Source organism: Diaphorina citri, unplaced genomic scaffold, assembly GCF_000475195.1.
Source record: "Diaphorina citri unplaced genomic scaffold, Diaci psyllid genome assembly version 1.1 scaffold1226, whole genome shotgun sequence".
Taxonomy (NCBI): Eukaryota; Metazoa; Arthropoda; class Insecta; order Hemiptera; family Psyllidae; genus Diaphorina; species Diaphorina citri.
In genome coordinates, this window is record NW_007378655.1 from 5898 (window position 1) to 27608 (window position 21711).

At 39.2% G+C, this 21711-nt stretch overlaps 2 protein-coding genes and 1 pseudogene across 2 annotated transcripts in view; 2 read left to right on the plus strand and 1 right to left on the minus strand.

The window, feature by feature from the left end:
* LOC103514812 overlaps positions 1–6440 on the minus strand; it is a 7526-nt pseudogene extending 1086 nt beyond the window's left edge.
* Positions 6441–6626: 186 nt separating this feature from the next.
* LOC113465352 (ATP-dependent RNA helicase DBP2-like) lies at positions 6627–7858 on the plus strand. Its single transcript, XM_026827681.1, has 3 exons — positions 6627–6662; positions 6862–6985; positions 7567–7858. Exons 2-3 carry the CDS (start codon positions 6963–6965, stop codon positions 7805–7807), a joined length of 264 nt encoding a protein of 87 aa, XP_026683482.1. The 5' UTR covers positions 6627–6662; positions 6862–6962; the 3' UTR covers positions 7808–7858.
* A 2105-nt stretch (positions 7859–9963) lies between these two features.
* The window catches only part of LOC113469772 (ATP-dependent RNA helicase DBP2-A-like), a 15901-nt gene continuing 4153 nt past the window's right edge, over positions 9964–21711 (plus strand). The window contains exons 1-8 of the mRNA XM_026827682.1: positions 9964–10050; positions 10323–10505; positions 11008–11077; positions 11446–11565; positions 11620–11846; positions 12770–12881; positions 15047–15111; positions 15277–15557. Coding sequence (XP_026683483.1) covers positions 9964–10050; positions 10323–10505; positions 11008–11077; positions 11446–11565; positions 11620–11846; positions 12770–12881; positions 15047–15111; positions 15277–15557 — 1145 coding nt within the window. The remainder of the gene's footprint in view (positions 10051–10322; positions 10506–11007; positions 11078–11445; positions 11566–11619; positions 11847–12769; positions 12882–15046; positions 15112–15276; positions 15558–21711) is intronic.

Here is a 21711-nt window from a genome sequence, read left to right on the forward strand (position 1 = left end):
TATTGTAAATGATATAGCGTTTCCTACAGAAAGTACGGAAGACTTCGGTTTAAATCCCTGTTATGTGAAACAAAGAGAAGGGGCCCATTTCCTGCCTCGGTGGCGTAGTGGTCAAGACGCTCGCCTGGTAATCAGGAGGGCGTGGGTTCGATCCCAGCCGAGGTATGGAATTTTATCCTCATTTATTTGAGAATTTGACCACATAATAATGGAGCTCTCGGGGTTAGGTGGTAGACAACGCCTAAGGCGTTAACCTCGCCTAGTGGTTGCCTTCCACTCAAGAGTCTATTATTATTATTTCCAAAAGAGCTTTCGACTCGGGGGGAAAAAATTTGACCATCGAAAATTTCAGCTAATTATATTAATTTCCTTCCTACAATCAACCTCAGTGGTGTAGTGGTTAACACGGAGGGCTTTGAATCTGGAGGCGGTGGTTTGAGTCCAAGTCATGAAATTTAGCGTACCTAAGCGGGGAACTACATTGGTGGTAATAAACCTATAAACATGTCGTTCGCGTATCCCTCAGTCTTGATTTTTTACTCACTCAAGAGTTTGTGTTGATTGTGTAATCACTCAAGTGTTGATTATTGCGTTCTTGATCGAGTAATCACTCAAGAGTTGATTATTGAGTATGATCATGGAACCAAATCACTGAGTTGATCAGGGAGTCCATCTCAGCTGGCAATGTGGATAGAGAATGGTTGTCAAATACGTAATAATTATGACTCATCCTTTTTTTTTTACTTTATCTTTTTATTTGTCATGGATTAAATCAGACCTTTTTATTTTTTAAAAATTATGCTTGTCACAAATACACCTCCACAAAATTTATGACTTGGCCCAGAATAATCCCTCATCCATGGCACAAGCTCCGGCTTTTACGGATAGGTATAGGTACCATTAATTGAATATTTATTTATATTGGGAGATTTGTATCGAATAACAAATAAATGGAAACTTCTTAAATGTATTAAAATAAAATAAATAATAACACACCTTCAAAACGCCCAATACGTGCCACTACATACAACAACCAGTGAGGGATAGGTGGGGGGGACTCACCAGTCTGGTATGTCAGTGACGTAGGCAAAGCCCTGCAGGTCTATCACAGGGTTAAGCGAGACCACGGCCCGGAACGTCGACTGTGGAACAACAGGGGGTTAAACTCGTAGATATTTGGACAGCGTTAAGCGGAAAAAAACGCGATTCCCGTTATGGATGGTTCTTTTATGCATAATGCTGTCCATTTATCAAACCACCTAACCCAGGGTTTCTTTTCGAAGTGGTGGACCACTAATATGTAACAAATTCAATTCTTGGTAATTATGCAGAAGTCACGTCCCTGGAAAAGAAAAGCTCCTTTTTGTATTTAACCTAACCCTATAATAACACTAATCACTGCTCTAATTGTGAAAACTCCTTCTTGCGTTTAACCTAACCCTATAATAACCAGGGTCACTGCTCGTTTGTGCTAGTTCCTTTGGTAGCAATATTCCACGGACGTGACTTCTGCACAAGTACCCAATTCCTTGCAGACCACTTCATGTTGATTTGGATCTAGGTTAAGAGCCACCGATTAAACTTAGAGAGACTCTCCGATCCTCTGATTGGCTGACTAAATTCAATAAACAGTACCTACTTAATAATGGTTTGATTTTCTAATTTTAAACAAAATTCATGGTCAATTTTAGATAGATGAATAAAATAATAAATAGGCACTTGAAAAAATTTCCCTCTAAAAAAAATCTCACTTAAAACCATTCTTTGACGCTTTAAATATGAAGCAACGTCGAGCAAGGCGTGATCGTAGCAAGGTGACTTTCATGGGCTACGTTTCAGCCTTGTTGGAACAATATAACTGTTTTTTTTTTTTTTTTTTTTTTTTTTTTTTTTTAAAAATAGGAAAAAAATTAAAAAAATGGTGACAAGAAAGAAAAACGCCACGTATCAAAAAACTCACCGGGTACTGGCCGGCTCAAATGTGTCAAGAAAAACTAATGAAATCCCCCTAAAAAACACAAAATGGGGACAAACAGAGAAAACGCCAAGTACTCACCGGGTATTGGGCCGCTCAAGTGCGTCACAAGGAAGCCGCCATGCGAACCGCCAAACAACGCACCAGTGCGGGCGGTGTCGATATGCGCCGTACTGAATCCAGACACGTTGCGTGGCGCGCCATACAGTCTTTGACATCCGTGTCGCCTACTTTACCGGGCAGGAATCGCACGCTTGCGTCTCCCGCGCCCGTGGAGCCACGGTAGTTGATGAGTAGAACGCGTAGCCTATGGGACATAAGTCAAAAGATCTGATGAGGGGACATACTACGGGATGGGCATGCTACGACACAGACCCACATGCGTCTAATGTAGCAGTTGTTTCATTGCTACGAAATAAAAACGGCGGACACTCATCTTAAAATAGCATAGAATAATTTTAGGATTATTTACAATATTGAGGAGCCAGAGCCTAATTAGCTTGGAACGTAGCCTGTCTGTAAACGCTAGGCCACAGATTCCGCCGAGGCAACTTTATCCTACATGGATAAGGTTCGTTCTCGGAACGGCTGACCCTTTTCCTATCCTGTCTTTCTTCTCTCTTGGATTTCGGGAAGAAAGACACCTGAGCAGTAACAGTCCCCTGTATCAAAAACTCTTGGAAAAATAGTAATAATGATAAACTCACCGACTTGAGCAAAGAAGGCCGCTCCCAGACTATAGGCATTAGTGTAGGGCTATGTGGTCCGCCATGGGTAACCACGAGCGGTGTGGACGTACGCCTGTCTGAACTGTGGTCAAGAAAAAAAAAAAAAAAAAAAAAAAAAAAAAAAAAAAAAACTACCCAGGGAATTCATGTTTTAGGACTGGAAACTGACTATCGAAAATGCCAGCCGATTACAATAATATTTGAAATGGAATGTAGTGTGGTTCTTACCTCGTAACTGATAAGATAGGGCTTACCAGAAAGTGAGTCAGGATATAGAGTAAAGGATACTTCCTGGTAAGATGATGAAGTTTAGGCCGCTGGATTTTTGGCTCGGATCCACAAATAATTTATGTAATTTTGAAGCACTTGATTGAGCATTCCGCTCGTTAAAGGAGGCACAAATAAATTTGCAAAGGTTCAAAAGTTTGAGCTTTCCGCTCCACAAGAGATTAAAAAATCACGAGAATTTTATGCAAGGGCACAATGAGCTTTCCGCTCGAGAATTGAGAAGCTTAAGGCTTAATAGAAATCACAAGCAATATTAACTTTATGATAACCAAAAGACAACCGAAAGTCAACTAACTGTAAGTTTCTAGAATGCATTGGTTTGGGAGTACCGAGGTACTCATGCATTGAACAAGTTAATTCGAAAATGTAAGGGGTATCTACAACGTTAGGTGCTTCCTCAATCTATAAAACTAGACACTGACTGTCTCGTTCTTATAGTCCGTCTCAATGGTCAAATAGTCCACACTAAGGTCGTTGAAATCCGCCAGGAAGTTTTGCCACAGCGTGAGTGAGATCCAGTTAATGTTAGCCATGCGGGTGACTAGCAGAGATGAAGGTTGAACCAGAGAGGAGTGGGAACAGAGGAGGATATCGTTGTACACGTCAAGTACGGAGAGGGAGCCTTTGCCCGGGCCTTGCAGCTCGGAAATGCTGTTGGATTCTGTGGAGAAAAAGACACAAGGGTTAGTTGAGCTTTTTTTCCTTTAAAAACCAGCCATAGTTAGCTTGGAGGGTAGCGCATCTGCCTTATAATCTCTACACCGATTTTATCCTGAAGGGATAAGATTCGTTCTCGGAACGGCTGGCTTTTTCCTATCCTGTCTTCCTTCTCTCTTCGATTTCGGGTCGATAAGACCTTAGCAGTTACAGTTCCCTCTATCAAACCTCTTTAAAGAAAGATGATTGTTTCAACGCACACCGTCGTTTTTATTTCGTAGCAATGAAATAACTGCTACATTAGACGCGTGTGGTCTGTACCCATCCCGTAGTATGCCTCTCATCAGATGGGCGATAAGAGATACAATAGTTTCATTTGATTTCGGGTCGATAAGACCTTAGCTGTTACAGTTCCCTCTTTCAAACCTATTTAAAAAAAGATAATTGTTTCAACGCACACCGTTGTTTTTATTTTGTAGCAATGAAACAACTGCTACATTAGACGCGTGTGGTCTGTACCCATCCCGTAGTATGCCTCTCATCAGATGGGCGATAAGAGATACAATAGTTTCATTTATGTGCTGGGTCAACACGAGAACACCAGAAATCACCCCGTTGAAATATTTGCAATCGAAAAACGAGTGCAAATTTTTGTCGATGATAGGATTTGAACCCGAGACCTTCAGATTAGTATTAAGGTAGACTTACCAATATCAATGACGTAGGTTTTGATATCAAACCGCTGCGCTGTACTGAGCAACAGTCTCTGATTATCATTGAGCCAACATCTCCTAGGTAGTGATAGATTGTATAGACCGTAGAACACATTATCTGTATCGTCACCACCCGTTTGTACCACGTCAGTCTCATTGCTACCACTGTAAGAAAAAGATGAGAATAAGTTTACCTAGAGGTCCTACTGTCCTAGACAAAGGTTAAAAAAAATAAATCTAATATACAGGGTGGTTCGTGATTTGCGAACCACGCTTATATCTCAAAAACGGCTGGGAATTAAGGAATGAAATAAACGGCATCATGTAGATGAAATTTCGATGATTAAAATGGCATTTTTTAAATTTGCAATTTTTTTGCAAAACGGCCCATTTTTTGCCAAATATAGGTCACTTTTATGGGAACCCCCATTTTTTATTTAATTCTACTGTCCTAGACAAAGGTTAAAAAATAAATCTAATATATATAAATGAATATTTGTTTGTGTGTGTGTGTTCGAAATTTATGCCTGGCCAAACCGCTCATCCGATTGCTATGAAACTTTGTCAACTTATTGCTTGCAGTATAATCAGTGACGAGTCGCATGCAAATTTTATGACCCCGCCGGGAATCGAACCCGGGTCTCCCGCGTGCAAGGCGAGCGCAGTGACCACTACACCATGGGAGCTGACCGCGGCGAACAATGTCTTACCTGAGCGGCTCGCCAATCTTCACCGCCAATTCCACCGTATCGATAACGGTGCTGGACTTCCCACTCGTCCAATCATACTTGACGAGTCGCATGCATGCATGATGTGGTCCCTCAGCTTCGCGTTCTAGCCAGACCAGAGTTTTACCCGACGGCGAGAAGCGTGGCGAACGCACCGACAGCTGTTCGCTGTCCGCTGAGATTAGGCCTGAAGGGAGAAAAAAGGAAAGAAGTGATTAGAAAGATATCTCTAGGTACATATATCTAAATATATAGTCATCCGTCCAGGACTAGATAAATCCGTATTTTTTTTTTTTTTTTTAATATGAGTGATACCTTGTTTATTCAGCATGAATAGGGCTGAAAAGTCCCTTAAACCCAGCAGATTATATAAGGTCCCATATATTTGAGGGGGTAATAATATATGTACAAAGGTGAGAGAATACCTAATTAATTAAATGTGTTTTTTTCTTTTGTTAGGTAGGTCTTCTTTAAACTTACTCGTTAGAAGTATCAGTAGGAATCATATTGGTCTTGTCTTTTGTGCTCAAATTGACTACATGTGTTTGCTGGAATTTTGTGTTTTTGGTCCGTTCCAGATTCCTCTGAGTCCAAGATGAGAGGACAGTGATAGAGTCCTTGACTGAGCTGATGCCATTTTTCAAAATATACCCGGAACTAATCGTTGGAAACTGAGCAAGGGTGCGGTAGATGTTCACAAACTTCTCAATCTGAAAAATAATATGTAGATGATAATGATAGGCACCTAATAAATATCTTGTGCCCTTACGCAAGAGTTAAAATACTTTCTACATGGGACCTGTAAGACTTTGCCGTTTGGGATAAACCCTGGCAAATACATATGTTTGCTCAGTTGCCCCACACTTTTCCTGTCAGTGTCTTGTGAATTGATTTGAGCAAACACCTTAACATTTTGTTAATTAAACTATTGTGAATTCTTACCTCAGCCATTCTGATGGGATTAAAAACTTTCACACCAACGGTATCTTGCAATGAAGAAAGGAAATCAAGCTTCCACAACAACTACAGAATGCAGTTAGCTATCCCTATCCCCCACAGGTTGTAATCAGTAAGGTAATTCAGTATGAATTGATAAGTGATAAGAAGAACCTCCTAGTCTGATAAGAACTAGGGATCTTATTTACACAACATTCACTCGGTGTACACTCGTAAATTAGAATTACACTGATTAGTTCGTACTATCAATGACAATAGAACAGATACAAGATAATAAAAATGAAAAGACGAGGGCAAAAATAGGAAGATAAAACAGGAAACTGATGAAAAGAAGACTCGGAACACGAAAAAGACAGACAAATCCACAAAATCCCACAACACAAACCGGTGCAAATTTTTTGAGATAAAAATTCAAAATTTACCGCCACTGACATTCGCTGATTGCAAAGAGAAATCAGTCACTTTTTGACGTAGAGCGCACTCTAGCGTCGTAAAGGAATCAGATAAAAGGAGACATTTGATTGGCTAATAAGTCACCAAAGAAGTTTCGTAGTCTACTTTATTTTCGAAATTCGCCATTTTTGTTCATTGCATTGCTTTAGCTGCACAGAACCAGGTGAGTTGGAAATTTTTCTCGACAATTTTTCTAAGAAATATCCAATATACGTGATTTTTCTTGGTAAATTTGAGTTTAAACTTTAGTGCACCACATTTGGCAACTATATCCATCATTTTCATCACCTGAAACTCTGTTTTACCGATTTTACAAGAGTGTTAATGAGACACCGCATTGGTCCTTTGATCCTTGTTCGCAGGTTGCAGCCTAAAGAAATTCAACACTACATTTCCCAAGAACCAATATATTTTTTATATTACATCCTATTTTCACATTGAAAAGAAGCTTGCAATCGTGAAAATGTACGCAAACGGATATAACAAGTGAGTACCTCTGGTTGGGCTGTCGGAAGTTGACAGAGCCTAGCTAGGTTGACCTCATTTCTGATCATTGTCTAGGGGAAATGGTTTCCTTGATTAGTTATAAGTGGTTGGCCTTTAAAGCTGATGCCCTCAAGTGGTCTTTCAACTTTTGTCTTGAGAGAACTGCTGTGTTGCTCTTGGGTGGTCAGATAGGTCTAAGTCTAGATGGGTGGGGTACCTAGAAGTGCTTGAGTAGGAATCTCATGAAGCTTGCATACCTTAGTTCCCAGGCTTGATCACCTATATATATATTTGGCAATTTATGAGGCCAAGATTTTTACTGCCTACTCTCGATAATAAATTCATCAAAGGGGTGGTCATGTAACAGACTTATCCCCCTAATGATATTTATGTATGTTCTTATTCTCTCAGTTACAGAAATGACCAAGTCTTTGTTCCCAAAAACAACTACTGGAACAGAAACGGTGGTGGAGGACAAGACTATTACAACTACTGCCTACTCTCAATAATAAATTCATCAAAGGGGTGGTCATCATAACAGACATCTCCCCCTAATGATATGTATGTTCTTATGCTCTCAGTTACAGAAATGACCAAGTCTTTGTTCCCAAAAACAACTACTGGAACAGAAACGGTGGTGGAGGACAAGACTATTACAACCCGTACAATTCCAACCCCCAGGGTTACATGGTGAAGAAAAATTGGAACCCCAACAGTAAAACTGATGATGGCGGTTTGAAGAAACCTAACTGGTCCCAAATCACTCTGCAGCCCTTCGAGAAGAATTTCTATGTCCCCCATGGAGATGTGCAGAATAGGTAAGGGATAAACTATTTTTATGTTGCTTTGTGGTAGCTATTGAATTTTTTTAATTGTATGATATTATATTTTAACATATAAAAAAAAGTTTAACATGAACAATAGAAAGCAGTGGAAAAAATCTGGTGTGAACATCACACGACTTTCTATTACATTTGAGTATCGAACCCGCAACTTCTCAACTCTAAGTCAGAGAGTGCTAAAAGTTTCACCATTCGATTCGGCGTGAAAAATCCCATGGGATCAACTAGTAGTAGTAGTAAGTAGTAAAGAATTTATTTGTATTTAATGTTCAGTACATTTTTACAAAGGTAACCATGGGATCAACTATTCACATGCTTACTTGTTAATGGTTCACAAATAAAAGGGAAATTTGTTGACACAGGGGAGTATTCGAACCCGCAACTTCTCAACTGTAAGTCAGAGTGCTAAAAGTAGCACCATTCGATTCCGCGTGAAAAATCACATGGGATTAACTATTCACTTGCTTATTTGGTATATTTCTTTGAAAAATTGTCGAGAAAAATTTCCAACTCACCTGGTTCTGTGCAGCTAAAGCAATGCAATGTTGTAGGGATGTTGCGATATATCGAAAACCGATATATATCGATATATTTTTCGTCGATATATCGATATATATCGATCGACATGAGCCGAGAAGAATTTGAATCGGTTAACTCCGCCACAGTACCCCCACTCCTTTTCTTTTTTCTCTCTTCTCTCTCTCTCGCGTCCAGCGTGTGCTATGAATCTTGAAGCTATCCACTTGTAGTACATCCAGTACAAATCTGTAAGCAAATCTAGTACCATCTAGTACCTATGCACTTGAATCTTTACTTTGTACTTCCTCGTACATATTTCTGCAGAAGAACTTGTACTTATCGTGGAAATCTCACTGCCCCCCCCCCCTTTGAATATGCATTCTACATCAGCCTAGATCAAGTGAACGCCTGACTGAACTGAACTTATATTGGGAACAGTTCCATGAACGGAACTGAACGGTTGGAACTTATTCCCTAAAGTGAACCGATCTTTGCCACCTCTAGCATCTGAGGGAACATTCCTCACCAATGTGATGTATTGTTTGACCTTCAGCTTCACAGTCACAAGCAAGAGAGGCTTTCCCCACTTATGCATAAGATTGCATAGACACTGAAGTTTGTTCCAATGTTTTTGAATGCTTTTCTATTTAGGTGCTAGTACACTGGAGACTGTTTTGTTAGACTTGATCTCATTAGACCACTCCCTACAGAGAACAAAATTCATAGAGTAGTCTATGCAGGTCATAGAGCACTCTTCTAAGAGTATAGAGTACACTACTCTATAAACTTGGTAAACTCTGTAAAGAGTGGTCTCACAAGACCAAGTCTAGCAAAGAAGTCAAAAAGGAGGGCATGGAATTATTAAATTGATATGCATGGTGAGAACCTTAACCTTTTGCATACAGAATCAATTTCATCAGAATCGCTCTAACGGTAGGATTCATGTCCTACATGAACCTTAAGCGTTGTTGTTACAGTCGGATGTAAACTGCTCTGTTTTCACTTGTACAGTTGAATATTATCAGGGTGAACTTGGGTTGAAAGAGCAAAGGTCTCAAACCCTTGGAAAAAAAACGTGTTTCTTCAAGATACCTACTCTTTTCCGAGTTTTGATGGGGGAACTTAAAACAAAAGTCTTATCATCTGGAATTTGAACAGAGGAGGATGAAAGCCAGCTGGTAGAATCCACCTCCAGCAGGAATTTGAATCAGCACTTACAAGGCAGACATGCTACCAGGCTACCTCCAAGTGAACCAAGCTGTCAAAACTTCTCTAAAATAACAAATTATCTTCTCTCCCCTCCACAGTACATGCTCCCTGCAGCCGTGCACATCAGTCACCAGGACAGTATTGCTAAATTTCACCAAAATGTGTCTGCCTTGCAAATTAATTTGGTTTGTGATCTCAATTCTCAATGATCAATAAACCAAAGGGAGCTTAAAGACACATTATTTGAGAGATGGTGGGTGACAGTTGAGATTTTGTGGGTCCTTTTCCTGAAACCAGTCTTCAGTTTTTAGATCTTTTTTCTTCTCCAAGGCACACAAATTGATCTACCTGGTCTTCTAACCCAGCAATGAAGTCTCGGGTTAAAATGTTGTGCCACAGTATAGCCCAATGAGTGAAAACCAAAGCAAGCCTACCCCCACCTATTTGGCCTGGTACTTTGCTCTGTTTTCACTTGTACAGTTGAATATTATCAGGGTGAACTTGGGTTGAAAGATCAAAGGTCTCAACCCTTGGAAAAAAACGGGTTTCTTCAAGATACCTACTCTTTTATGAGTTTTGATAAGGGGAACTTAAAACAAAAGTCTTATCATCTCGAATTTGAACAGAGGAGGGTGAAAACCAGCTGGTAGAATCCACCTCCAGCAGGAATTTGAATCAGCACTTACAAGGCAGACATGCTACCTCCAAGTGAATCAGGCTGTCAAAACTTCTCTAAAATAACAAATTATCTTCTCTCCCCTCCACAGTACATGCTCCCTGCAGCCGTGCACATCAGTCACCAGGAACCAGTGAAGCAGGGTGATGGTCCTATTGCCCTGGTGTTGGCCCCGACCCGAGAGTTGGCCCAGCAGATCCAAACTGTAGCCAAAGAGTTCAGCTCAGCTCTGCGCAACATTTGCATCTTTGGTGGCACCCCCAAAGGCCCCCAGGTAAGCTTGCAGATAGTATTTTTTACTTTTTTTTGCTCAGTGTTGGTCCAAAAAAATTATATGAAATCAGTGGTTGGGTTGAGAGGAGAACACTGCACTTTCAATTAAATTACACAGGGAGAATGAGTTAAAGTTGACTTATCCAGCAATAGTGCTTCAAGTTAGTCACAGCACTTCACTGTTTTAAAATGAACCTTTTATGTTGTACACTTCCCAAGATTTGTAGAAGCTTAACCCATTCTTTAGGACTGTTTGCCCCTTCACTGCACTTTCAACTAAATTACACAGGTAGAATGAATTCAAGTTGACTTATCCATCAATATTGCTTCAAGTTAGTCACAGCATTTCACTGTTTTAAAATGAACCTTTTATGTTGTACACTTCCCAAGATTTGTAGAAGCTTAACCCATTCTTTAGGACTGTTTGCCCCTTCATAGATTTGTGTTCAATTGCCAATATGAAATGGGTATTATTTTGGTGATTTCTTTATTTCCCTATGTAGATCCGTGATCTGGAGAAAGGCGTGGAAATCATGATTGCCACCCCAGGGAGACCCCCCTCCTTCCCCATTAGTAAATTTCAATTACCTATGAAGGTACCTTGAATTCAAGGCCAGCCACTCACTGTCAGGTGGACCTGACAGGTCTACCTGATACCTGATGAGCATACAGGACCTAATCAGCTTATAATGAGTGGTTGACCCAAGACGTATGCATATCTCTTGCACCTGTTTTTATTGGAACTACTTTACTCTTACAACATATTCTTTAGAGTTCATTGTACCGGTCGTGACATTAATTTGACTTACTTTCATTCTGTCTTTTCTGTATAATTTTAATTTCTCCCGCGGCTGTTCTACTTCTGGGCTTTCAATATAGCAATGAGTGTCCATGTAAGAATAAGTCTAGCTGTAACCCATGTACTTTTCTCTGTTTTCCAGCTAAGAACCCCGCGTTCAAGGTGATCGTGTTCGTGGAGACGAAGAAGAAGGTGGAGGACATCACGCGCGCTCTCCGACGCGAGCGTCACTCCGCCATCTGCATTCAATATAGCAATGAGTGTCCATGAAAGAATATGTCTAGCTGTAACCCATCTACTTTTCTCTGTTTTCCAGCTAAGAACCCCGCATTCAAGGTGATCGTGTTCGTGGAGACGAAGAAGAAGGTGGAGGACATCACGCGCGCTCTCCGACGCGAGCGTCACTCCGCCATCTGCATTCACGGCGACAAGACGCAGCAAGACCGCGACTATGTGCTGAACGATTTCCGACAGGGGAAGGCGCCCATCCTGGTGGCTACGGACGTGGCTGCACGAGGATTGGATGTGGAAGACGTGAACACGGTAAGACAGGAAATATGACAACTTTGTCCTCTAGCTAGGTTAATATTGGAACAGAAAAGAATACATAAAATCTAGAGAGAAATCTTGCAGGTCAATACAATGATCAAAAGTTTTCAGACCCTCCTATGATATTTTTCCCAAGAGATTTGATAGAGGGAACTGTAACAACTGAAGATTTATCGTCCTGAAATCGAAGAGAGAAGGAGAACAGGATAGGAGAAAGTCAGCTGTTCCGAAAACGAACCTTATCTGTTTAGAATTTAGAGTAAAATTCGAAAAATTAAATTTAAGGAAGATTTTTACATATTTGTAATTTTGCATTTATACTGGACCAAATACATAAGACCTTGTTTAGACTGCAGGAGTAAAAGGACTTTTCAGTCTCATTTCGTGTGAACACGGTAAGATAGGAAATATGCCAACTTTGTCCTATAGGTTAATATTGGAACAGAAAAGAATACTACAGTAAAATTTTGAGAGAGAGAAATCTTGCAGGTCAGTACAATGATCAAAAGTTTTCAGACCCTCCTATGATACCTATTTTTCCCAAGAGATTTGATAGAGGGAACTGTAACAACCGAAGATTTATCGTCCTGAAATTGAAGAGAGAAGGAGGACAGGATAGGAGAAAGTCAGCTGTTCCGAAAACGAACCTTATCTGTTAAGAATAAAATTCGAAAAATTAAATTTAAGGAAGGTTTTTACATATATTTGTAATTTTGCATTTATACTGGACCAAATACATAAGACCTTGTTTAGACTGCAGGAGTAAAAGGACTTTTCAGTCTCATTTCGTCTAATGTGCAAGCCCTATTTTCAACTTGAACAGACTAATTTTCAAGTTAACCAGAGGATTTTCTCATTTATTAATTTAATTTACCATCATTTTTAACTCACAATTATTTTCATTTTCTTCCTCTCAGGTTAACATTGGCTCCCTGCAACTCTCGGCAAATCACAACATTTCCCAGGTGATTGAAGTTGTTCAGGACTACGAGAAAGAGAAGCGTCTGTTCAGTCTGATTCGTGAACTTGGTAAGTACACTCTTATTACCCAAGAATCCTCTAGTACCCTTTCAGAAATGGTATTGTGAGTCACAGGTATAAACCAAAAGTTTGCCCTATCTGATCACACATTGTCTTCAGTTGGACATACAGTAGAACCTTGATAATTTCAACTAATTGGAACCAAGGGTACTTGAAATAATTGAAATTCCGTATAAAACAATGAAAAGGGGGCAACATTTAGATACAAAAGAAGAAAATGGTCAATAAATACCCTATTTTGAACTGATTTTGGGGTTGAAATAATAGAGGTTGAAATAATCAAGGTTCTACTGTACTTAATTCTGATTGCATAGGATTAGTCTTGTTCTCACAAGTCATAAGTAAGTCTTTGGACAAGAGGTTCCGGTTTTCAAGATGATGATACCGTAGCTCATGCGCGTCATATGAGTGGTACCAGGTAGTTGTCTTGTAGTCCAGGGTTCTCCTGTTCTACTCCCAGACAGCAAGCTGGTCCCAATATCTAAAGTGATAATAGCTGATGCTCCTGATTGAAACTTAGGCCTCTTTGTCTGGAAACTAAAAGGCTCTAAATAATTTTTTTGCTGAAATTAAGTCGTTTTTACTTTGTTTTTTTTTTTCTACTGAAACAAGAGTACTTTTTTATGGCTAATTTAACCTTTGCCCTCGTTACTGAAGTAAAATGCCTGACAGCCATTAACTCAAACCATATACCTACGTATCTAAATATGGAAATCTTCTCGAGATAAAAGACTTTTTTGGTGGAGTCAAACATAGATTCTTACGTCTCCATTAGTGGTCATGGTATTTTCTTTTTCTATTCTATGAAATAAACAAAAAAATCGTCATGAGTTTTAAAAGGTTCCTAGAGGGGCGTTGTTCAAGATGATGATACCATAGCTCATGCGCGTCATATGAGTGGTACCAGGTAGTTGTCTTGTAGTCCAGGGTTCTCCTGTTCTACTCCCAGACAGCATGCTGGTCCCAATATCTAAAGTGATAATAGCTGATGCTCCTGATTGAATGAAACCCCCTCCCTCCCCACGGGTAAATTTCAATTACCTATGAAGGTACTTTAAATTCAAGGCCAGCCACTGACCAGGTGGACCTGACAGGTCTACCTGATACCTGATGAGCATACAGGACCTAATCAGCTTATAATGAATGGCTGGCCCAAGACGTATGTATATCTCTTGCACCTGTTTTTATTGGAATTACTTTACCCTTACAACATATTCTTTAGAGTTCATTGTAACGGCGGTCGTTACATTAATTCGACTTACTTTCATTCTGTGTAATTTTAATTTCTCCCGCGGCTGTTCTACTACCTAACCACTTCTGTGCCCTAAATCACCAAAGTATGGAAAAGTATCTTACAAGTGTAATAGCCAATGGAAAAGCAGAATTTTGAATTTGGACGAAAATTCTTGGGATTGAAGAGACCGAGGTATTCCATTCATTAGTTCGAACATAGTATTCTGTATTAGTATTCTGTAGTCATAAAAACAAAAATTAGAAAAATAAATGTGGGCAGGTGGGCCAATAAATGGTACGTTTTTTAGGTGGGCGAATAAATGGTACACTTACCCTATCTTTTTTTTTTCCTTTAATGCGTGCACTTTAACTTTAGCAAGTAGGTTGTTCGCGGCGGCGACTCCTCAAGTGGATTAGATCATTTTGTACCTTTAATGCGTGCACTTTAACTTTAGCAAGTAGGTTGTTCGCGGCGGCGACTCCTCAAGTGGATTAGATCATTTTGTATTGGTTTATTGATCAGTGTACCTGTACCCAAGTACAAGAAATTTCTAACAAATCAAAACGGAATTTTACATTTTAAATAACGCTTTCAAGATCAAGAATCAGTCGGAAGATAGAAAGTAGGAGCGAGAAAAGTGGCGTTAAAGAAAGGAGCATTGAATTTTGGGGTCACTTTTCTCAAAAAAATTTGGGAAAAAGGGGTCTTAATGGCCAAGACACCAGTTTAAACTGTTCACGTACTGATTTCCGATTGGCCGAATTTCATTCTGAAGTTCAAAAACAACCAATTAGATAGCTTATAATCAATATAAGTTCAATTAAGTTTATACTCGGTTTGTGATCCCGGTCATAGTTTAGTATAATGAGGGATCAAAAGTGGTAGAAAGATATCAATGTGTGTGTTATTCTTCTTTCAGAGAAAAACCAATGGGGTCAGACCCAACAGGCCAAGTCGTACGGCGGCCCAGGCGCCCCGAACAACGTGGATTTCATTCTGAAGTTCAAAAACAACCAATTAGGTAGCTTTATAATCAATATAAGTTCAACTAAGTTTATTCTCGGTTTGTGATCCCGGTCATAGTTGAGTATAATGAGGGATCAAAAGTGGTACAAAGATATCAATGTGTGTGTGTTATTCTTCTTTCAGAGAAAAACCAATGGGGTCAGACCCAACAGGCCAAGTCGTACGGCGGCCCAGGCGCCCCGAACAACAAGTTCCGCTCCAACCCCAGTTCGAACGGGTCAGACTCCCCCCAGGGCGGCCCCGGCGGCTACCAGTCCAAGCCGTACAACAACTACCAGCCTCGCCACCAGAACAACTACTACGCGAACCAGTGGGGCGGCCCGCAGGAGCAGGGCTACAAGCCTCGTTACCAACAGGGAGGCGGTCGCGGCGGTTATCAGCAGAGGAACTATAATAACTACCAGGTAAGAGCCTCCTCTGTTGTTTTTTTTTTTCTTTCAAAGGTCTTTTTATAGTTCAAAGGTCTTTTTTTACAGTCCAAAGGTCTTTTTTTACAGTTCAAAAGTTTTTTTTTTTCAACTTTGTTTGATGATAATGATGGGTATGGATTTTTTTTTTTTTTTTTTTTTTGAGAGAGAGAGAGAGAGTTCAAAAGAAAAAGAATTTAGGATTTAGGCAGAAGAACAAGATAGCTTTGCTCTACTAATTGTAATACAAGCTTAGATTGTAATCAAAGCTTAGATTATAAAGAAAATAAAAAGGTTAAATTTGTTATCCGGATTAAAAGCAATTAAATTGGACCACTTACGACCACCTAAACCTAAATTGAACACAATAGACCTTAATTGGCCAATTTGTGATCATCTGAAGGCATTTTTATGTGTTGATTGGAAATGTTCTGATCAAAACCTTGAGGTTGATTTATCAAAACCTGGTATAGCCAGCCTAGTTAGCTTAGTTGGTAGTGCGTCTGCCTTGTAAGCGCTAGGCCGCGGGTTCGATTCCCGCCCGGGGCGGATTTTATCCTGATGGGATGATGTTCGTTCTCGGAACGGCTGGCTTTCTCCTATCCTGTCTTCCTTTTCTCTTCGATTTCCGGACGATAAGACCATAGCAGTTACAGTTCCCTCTGTCAAACCTCTTATTTTCAACAGAGCAAAGATTAAGGTTTTCTCTTAAATCTGAATAAGCTATGTTTTCAGGGTATGATGGATAGAACCCATTGATTCTGTGAAATAAACGTCTACAAAACACAGCCTGGACAGAATCAATCAAATGTTTATTTTCGTCAGTATGTGGCATCCAGACTACAGATGCATAATTCAATTTGGAAAGGACGAGGGATTTGAAAAGGAGAAGAAAAGGATCAAGATCAGTGGTAGAGTGAAGGGTCCTCATTATGAAACCAAGAATCTTATTGGCTGATTGAACCGTGTTATTTATGTGCGTATTGAAACACAGGTTGTTTGTAAATGTAACACCTAGATCTTTTTTAGTTTGTACACGATTGACAGGTATCGAGTCAATGACGTAGGATGTAGGTATGAGGTTCTTCTTTCGAGTAAAACTCACCACTTCACATTTCTGAGGACAAAAGGATAAAGAGTTTAGGGAAAGCCAATTTTGAATTTGATACAGATCTTGTTGTAATAGAAACATGTCTTGTAAATTTGAGATGGGTTTGAAAATTTTCAAGTCATCAGCATAGAGTAGGAAGTAGGAGTGGGAAATGACTTGAGTGATACCATCTATCATGATAGAGAAGAAAACGTTACCGAGAAGGCTGCCTTGAGGGACTGAAGAGGTAGGATAGTAAGGGGAAGAGAGGATATTGTTGTATTTGACACGGAGTTGGCGATTTTTAAGGTAAGAAGCGAAGAGTTTAACTAATGATAAAGGATATCCGAAGTTATGTAACTTAGTTAACAGTATAGAATGAGACACCCTGTCAAAAGCTGAGCGGATATCGGTGTACACCGTGTCAACTTGGTTACATTGGGGAAGGATAGTAGAGAGGGAGTGAAGGAAGGACGACAGATTAGTAGTAGTGGACCGGGCTCTAGTAAAACCATGTTGGTGTGGAGAAATATTAGCATAGGTGTAGGTACTGATTTTATTAAATATAAGGCGTTCAAAGATTTTCGCCAAAACGTTTAGAGTGGCTATAGGTCGATAGTTTCCTACTATTTGTGGATCTCCTTTCTTAGGGACAGGTGTTATTATTGTCTCTTTGAGAAAATCAGGAAAGATGGAGGACTCCAAACACAAGTTAAAAACGTACAATAAGGGAATATTTAAAATATAAGAACAATCTTTCAAGAGAAAGGTAGGAATTTTATCGGAGCCAGGCCCTTTGTTACGTTTTAATTGCTTGATCGCCTGCAAAACATCCTGGGAAGTAAACTTGAAAGGTTCTAGATAAGAAGAAGAAGAAGAAGAAGAAGAAGAAGTAGATGGGAGATTGTATTGAGAAGATGAAGATGAGGTAAAGTTACAATGTAGTCTGGAATGTCAGTACTGAAAACAGATTTGAAATGATAGATGGGAGATTGTATTGAGAAGATGAAGATGAGGTAAAGTTACAACTGTAGTCTGGAATGTCAGTACTGAAAACAGATTTGAAATGAGATGCAAAAGCATTTGCTATGATGCTCGAATTAGACGTGACGTCATCATTGATCTTAAAACATCGTTGTCGAGGAGCGGACTTTTTGGAATTTGCAAAACTCCAAAACCTCCGCGGCTCCCTTTTCGACGCTCTAGAAATCTTGAAAACGTACTTATTGTAGTCTGTTTTCAGCTGCGCTTTGAGATTCATACTAACCAGCTTGATTTGAGATTTTGCTACTTGTGAGGTGTGTTTTAAAGATAGAAGTCTTCTTTTCCTACGATATAGTTTTCTTGCTAATTGTGACCACCATGTAGGTATTTTATTTTTAGTGGAGGAATGTATTTTCATCTTCGGGACATGCTTGTCGAATAATGAATAAAGTACGTTATAAATGTACATCACAGCATCATTTGGATCTGATATTTGTGATAAAAGACTCCAGTCATGGTTCCGAAGATCATTATACAAGATGGGTAGGTTGGCTTTACGAAAATTATATTGAGTGGACAGATTAGGTAAACAAGGTTCTATTGATTTAGGTTTTGTTATAGAAAAAGTAAAGCCGTTTCTGATCACAATTTTCACTCCAAAATCTGTTGCAAACAAAATGTACCTTTTCCCAGCACAATGCGATTTTCCCATAGAGAAGACGGTGAAACCTTTCTTTCTTGTTCAAGAGTTGAGAAAAGTTCAAAACATTCTTCCTTGTTATTCTTATCAACTTTTGTTGTGCATGGTTCTTTCTAAAAGGAATGCTCTTGACTTAACTATTCGATTCGATAAATAACAGATATGGAAGGGTGTTTTTCCCAAGTCGATATAAGTCGAATCATCGCTATTTCAACCCTCCCTGTCCTACACGAGGTTCCCCTACCCTCTCCCTTTCTCTCTGGTATTGTATGTGCCCTTCATTTATGGTGTATTTCCCTTAATTTTTTTTTTTTTTTAGTTCTAAATAACTCCCCAATTTATCCTTTGGTTTTTTTCTTTTAGTTCAACTAATTTCCTTCTACTCTTCCCTCTCTAGTTTAAGGGTGTACTGTAGCCTGTTTCTCCTTGTATTTTTTAAGAGTAACCTTTAGTTTTTGAAACTCTCACACTTCTCCTCAACTCTTGATGTTTTTTTTTTTTCACCTCTTTAATTTCCTTCTCCACATAATTTCTCAGTTCGTTTCCCCCCCCTCTAACCGTGTGTTCTGTACTGCGTAAGATGTACGAGTATTTTGGTATGCGAATGAATCCAAAAGGGATTTTTTTCTCACTTCAAATTTCAGTATTTCTCTGGGACTTTTTGTAGTTTCCGACGGGGATAAATAAAGTGAGTCTCTTTTAGGGATTTTTTTTCATTTAACCATATATATACATTGCACACCTTACTCTTAACACAACACCCATTCCTTTGGGGGGGTTTTCCTTTATTTTTCTCAAGATTTATTTTCTTTCTAACACGTAAGTACGATTTTTAGTTTCCTTTTAGATTTTTTTCCCCTTTTCCTTTGTTTGATTTTTCCCTTTTTTAATTTCTTTCCCGTTTTTTTTATAATAATAATAATAACAACATTCTTATTACATCCATTCTGTTCTGTTACATTTTTTTTAATTGGGGCGGTTGGGTCTCAGAAAGGATCTCGAGGTATGTTTGTCCCTAAACGGTCATTTTCAGCCACCTCGTCTTTTGGGTTCGTTCCTTTTCTGAGACCTTCCTCCCCTTTGGGATGAAAAATCACATTCTTTCCTCTCCGTTTATTTCTATCCCCATGTTGTATTTGAAAATTTGTGTAAGAACCTTTATTTAATTTTGTTTAGTAGAAGAAAAAAAAATCATAATGAAAGTGTCCTATAATTTTGTTGTGTAATTACTCCACTGTGAAATTCAGTAGATGAAAAAAGTAAGAAATTTTCTTTAGAAGTTTATTAAGTGTAACCAATTTTCATTTGTAATTTTCCAATTATGTATGTGCAATAAGCAAAAATATGCGTTCAGAGAGACAAAAGCTTACAAGAAATCAGAAAGGTAATTTTTGGATTTTTTTTTATTTTACTGGATGTCAGAATCACTCGATTTTACACCTCTAAACTGACATGGAGAAATTCTGTGTTTATTCAATCTGGGGTCACATTTTGAGTCCAAACTGAAGCCTAAATTTTATTGGACCAATTTTAATATCAAAGTGTTGCCCCCAGAATTGGGTGAGCTATCTGTTATCCGTTTTTGTCTCTCTCAAGTCTCCAACTATTCAATTTCAAAATAAATAGCTAGTTTTTTTTTGTAGGAACAAACAAAACGACAAGAAAGTAAATATAACTTGAAAAAATCTATATGTGTATATGAAACTTATATCCTCCGAGACTTGTGATAAAGATAGAAAGTCTCGAGTCCCTTATGAACTTTTAGTCCGCGCACTCCGCGCTGTAAATTTCAGCAAAATACACAGTCATCATTTTTTGAATGTCTCCACATTTTTTTAGTTACGAGTGGGGTTTCGTGTGTAAACACGGGCCTCCCCCTCTGTTTGTTTTTTACATTATATGTTGGGAATAGTAATTTTTGTTTTCATATTGATTCTTGTGATGTGATATTTTTTTTGGTGAGAGCCACCCCCATGCTTTATGTAGCTTTTCTGCGAAACTGTACTGAATTGCGCCTTTTTCGATCGAAGTGCATTCGTCAAGTTTTGTGATTCTTGAGCCTGATACACTTTCTGGGACTTGTCTGCAGATTTCGCTTCAATCTTGGTTGCACAACTTTGTTTCAACAGTTCTTAGATCTGTCGAAAGACAAAGTTGCGAAACCAAGTTGGAAGATGAGTCTGCAAACGAATCCTTAGCGTGTGTTTTAGGCTTACATATGCGTAGTGCGTGCGGGGTTTGGCTCTTGGATTTTTTCTCCTCTTGGGAAGTTTTTTTCAAATATTTTTGTCACTCCCCATTGTGGTGGTATTAAGTGATGAAACTCGAGGTCAGTCTTTTTATGTGGAATTGATGCTTTTTTCCCCCCTTCGTTCTTTGTCTGGAAACTCGCCCTAGGGAAATCTCACAAGCGGGCCCAGAATTTCTCGAAATTCAACCCCTTTGGAAATTCACATTTGGGCCCAGAATTTCCTTGACTTACATATACGAATGGGGGAAAGGCGTTCGATTTCTTATTGACGTTTCCTCTTGATTTTTATTTTACTACTCTTTCACTGGTTGAAATTTTGACCCCCTAGTTTATTTCTTCTTTTTTTACATTATATGTTGGGAATAGTAATTTTTTTTTCATATTGATTCTTGTGATGTGATATTTTTTTGGTGAGAGCCACCCCCATGCTTTATGTAGCTTTTCTGCGAAACTGTACTGAATTGTGCCTTTTTCGATCGGAGTGCATTCGTCAAGTTTTGTGATTCTTGAGCCTGATACACTTTATGGGACTTTCAATCTTGGTTGCACAACTTTTTTTCAACAGTTCTTAGATCTGTCGAAAGACAAAGTTGCGGAACCAAGTTGGAAGATGAGTCTGCAAACGAATCCTAGCGTCTGTTTTAGGCTTAAATATGCGTAGTGCGTGTGGGGTTTGGCTCTTGAATTTTTTCTCCTCTTGGGAAGTTTTTTCAAATATTTTTGTCACTCCCCATTGTGGTGGTATTAAGTGATGAAACTCGAGGTCAGTCTTTTTATGTGGAATTGATGCTTTTTCCCCCCCTTCGTTCTTTGTCTGGAAACTCGCCCTAGAGAAATCTCACAATCGGGCCCAGAATTTCTCGAAATTCAACCCCTTTGGAAATTTCACATTTGGGCCCAGAATTTCCTTGGCTTGCATGAATGGGGGAAAGTCGTTCGATTTCTTATTGACGTTTCCTCTTGATTTTTATTTTACTACTCTTTCACTGGTTGAAATTTTGACCCCCTAGTTTATTTCTTCAAAAGACTGACAACCCTTAACTCCTATCAAATTGACAAGCGCTTCTCCGAGCTTTGTCGATTTCTTTCGTAGTCTTTCTAGATTTTTGTTATCTTTCCCTTCCCC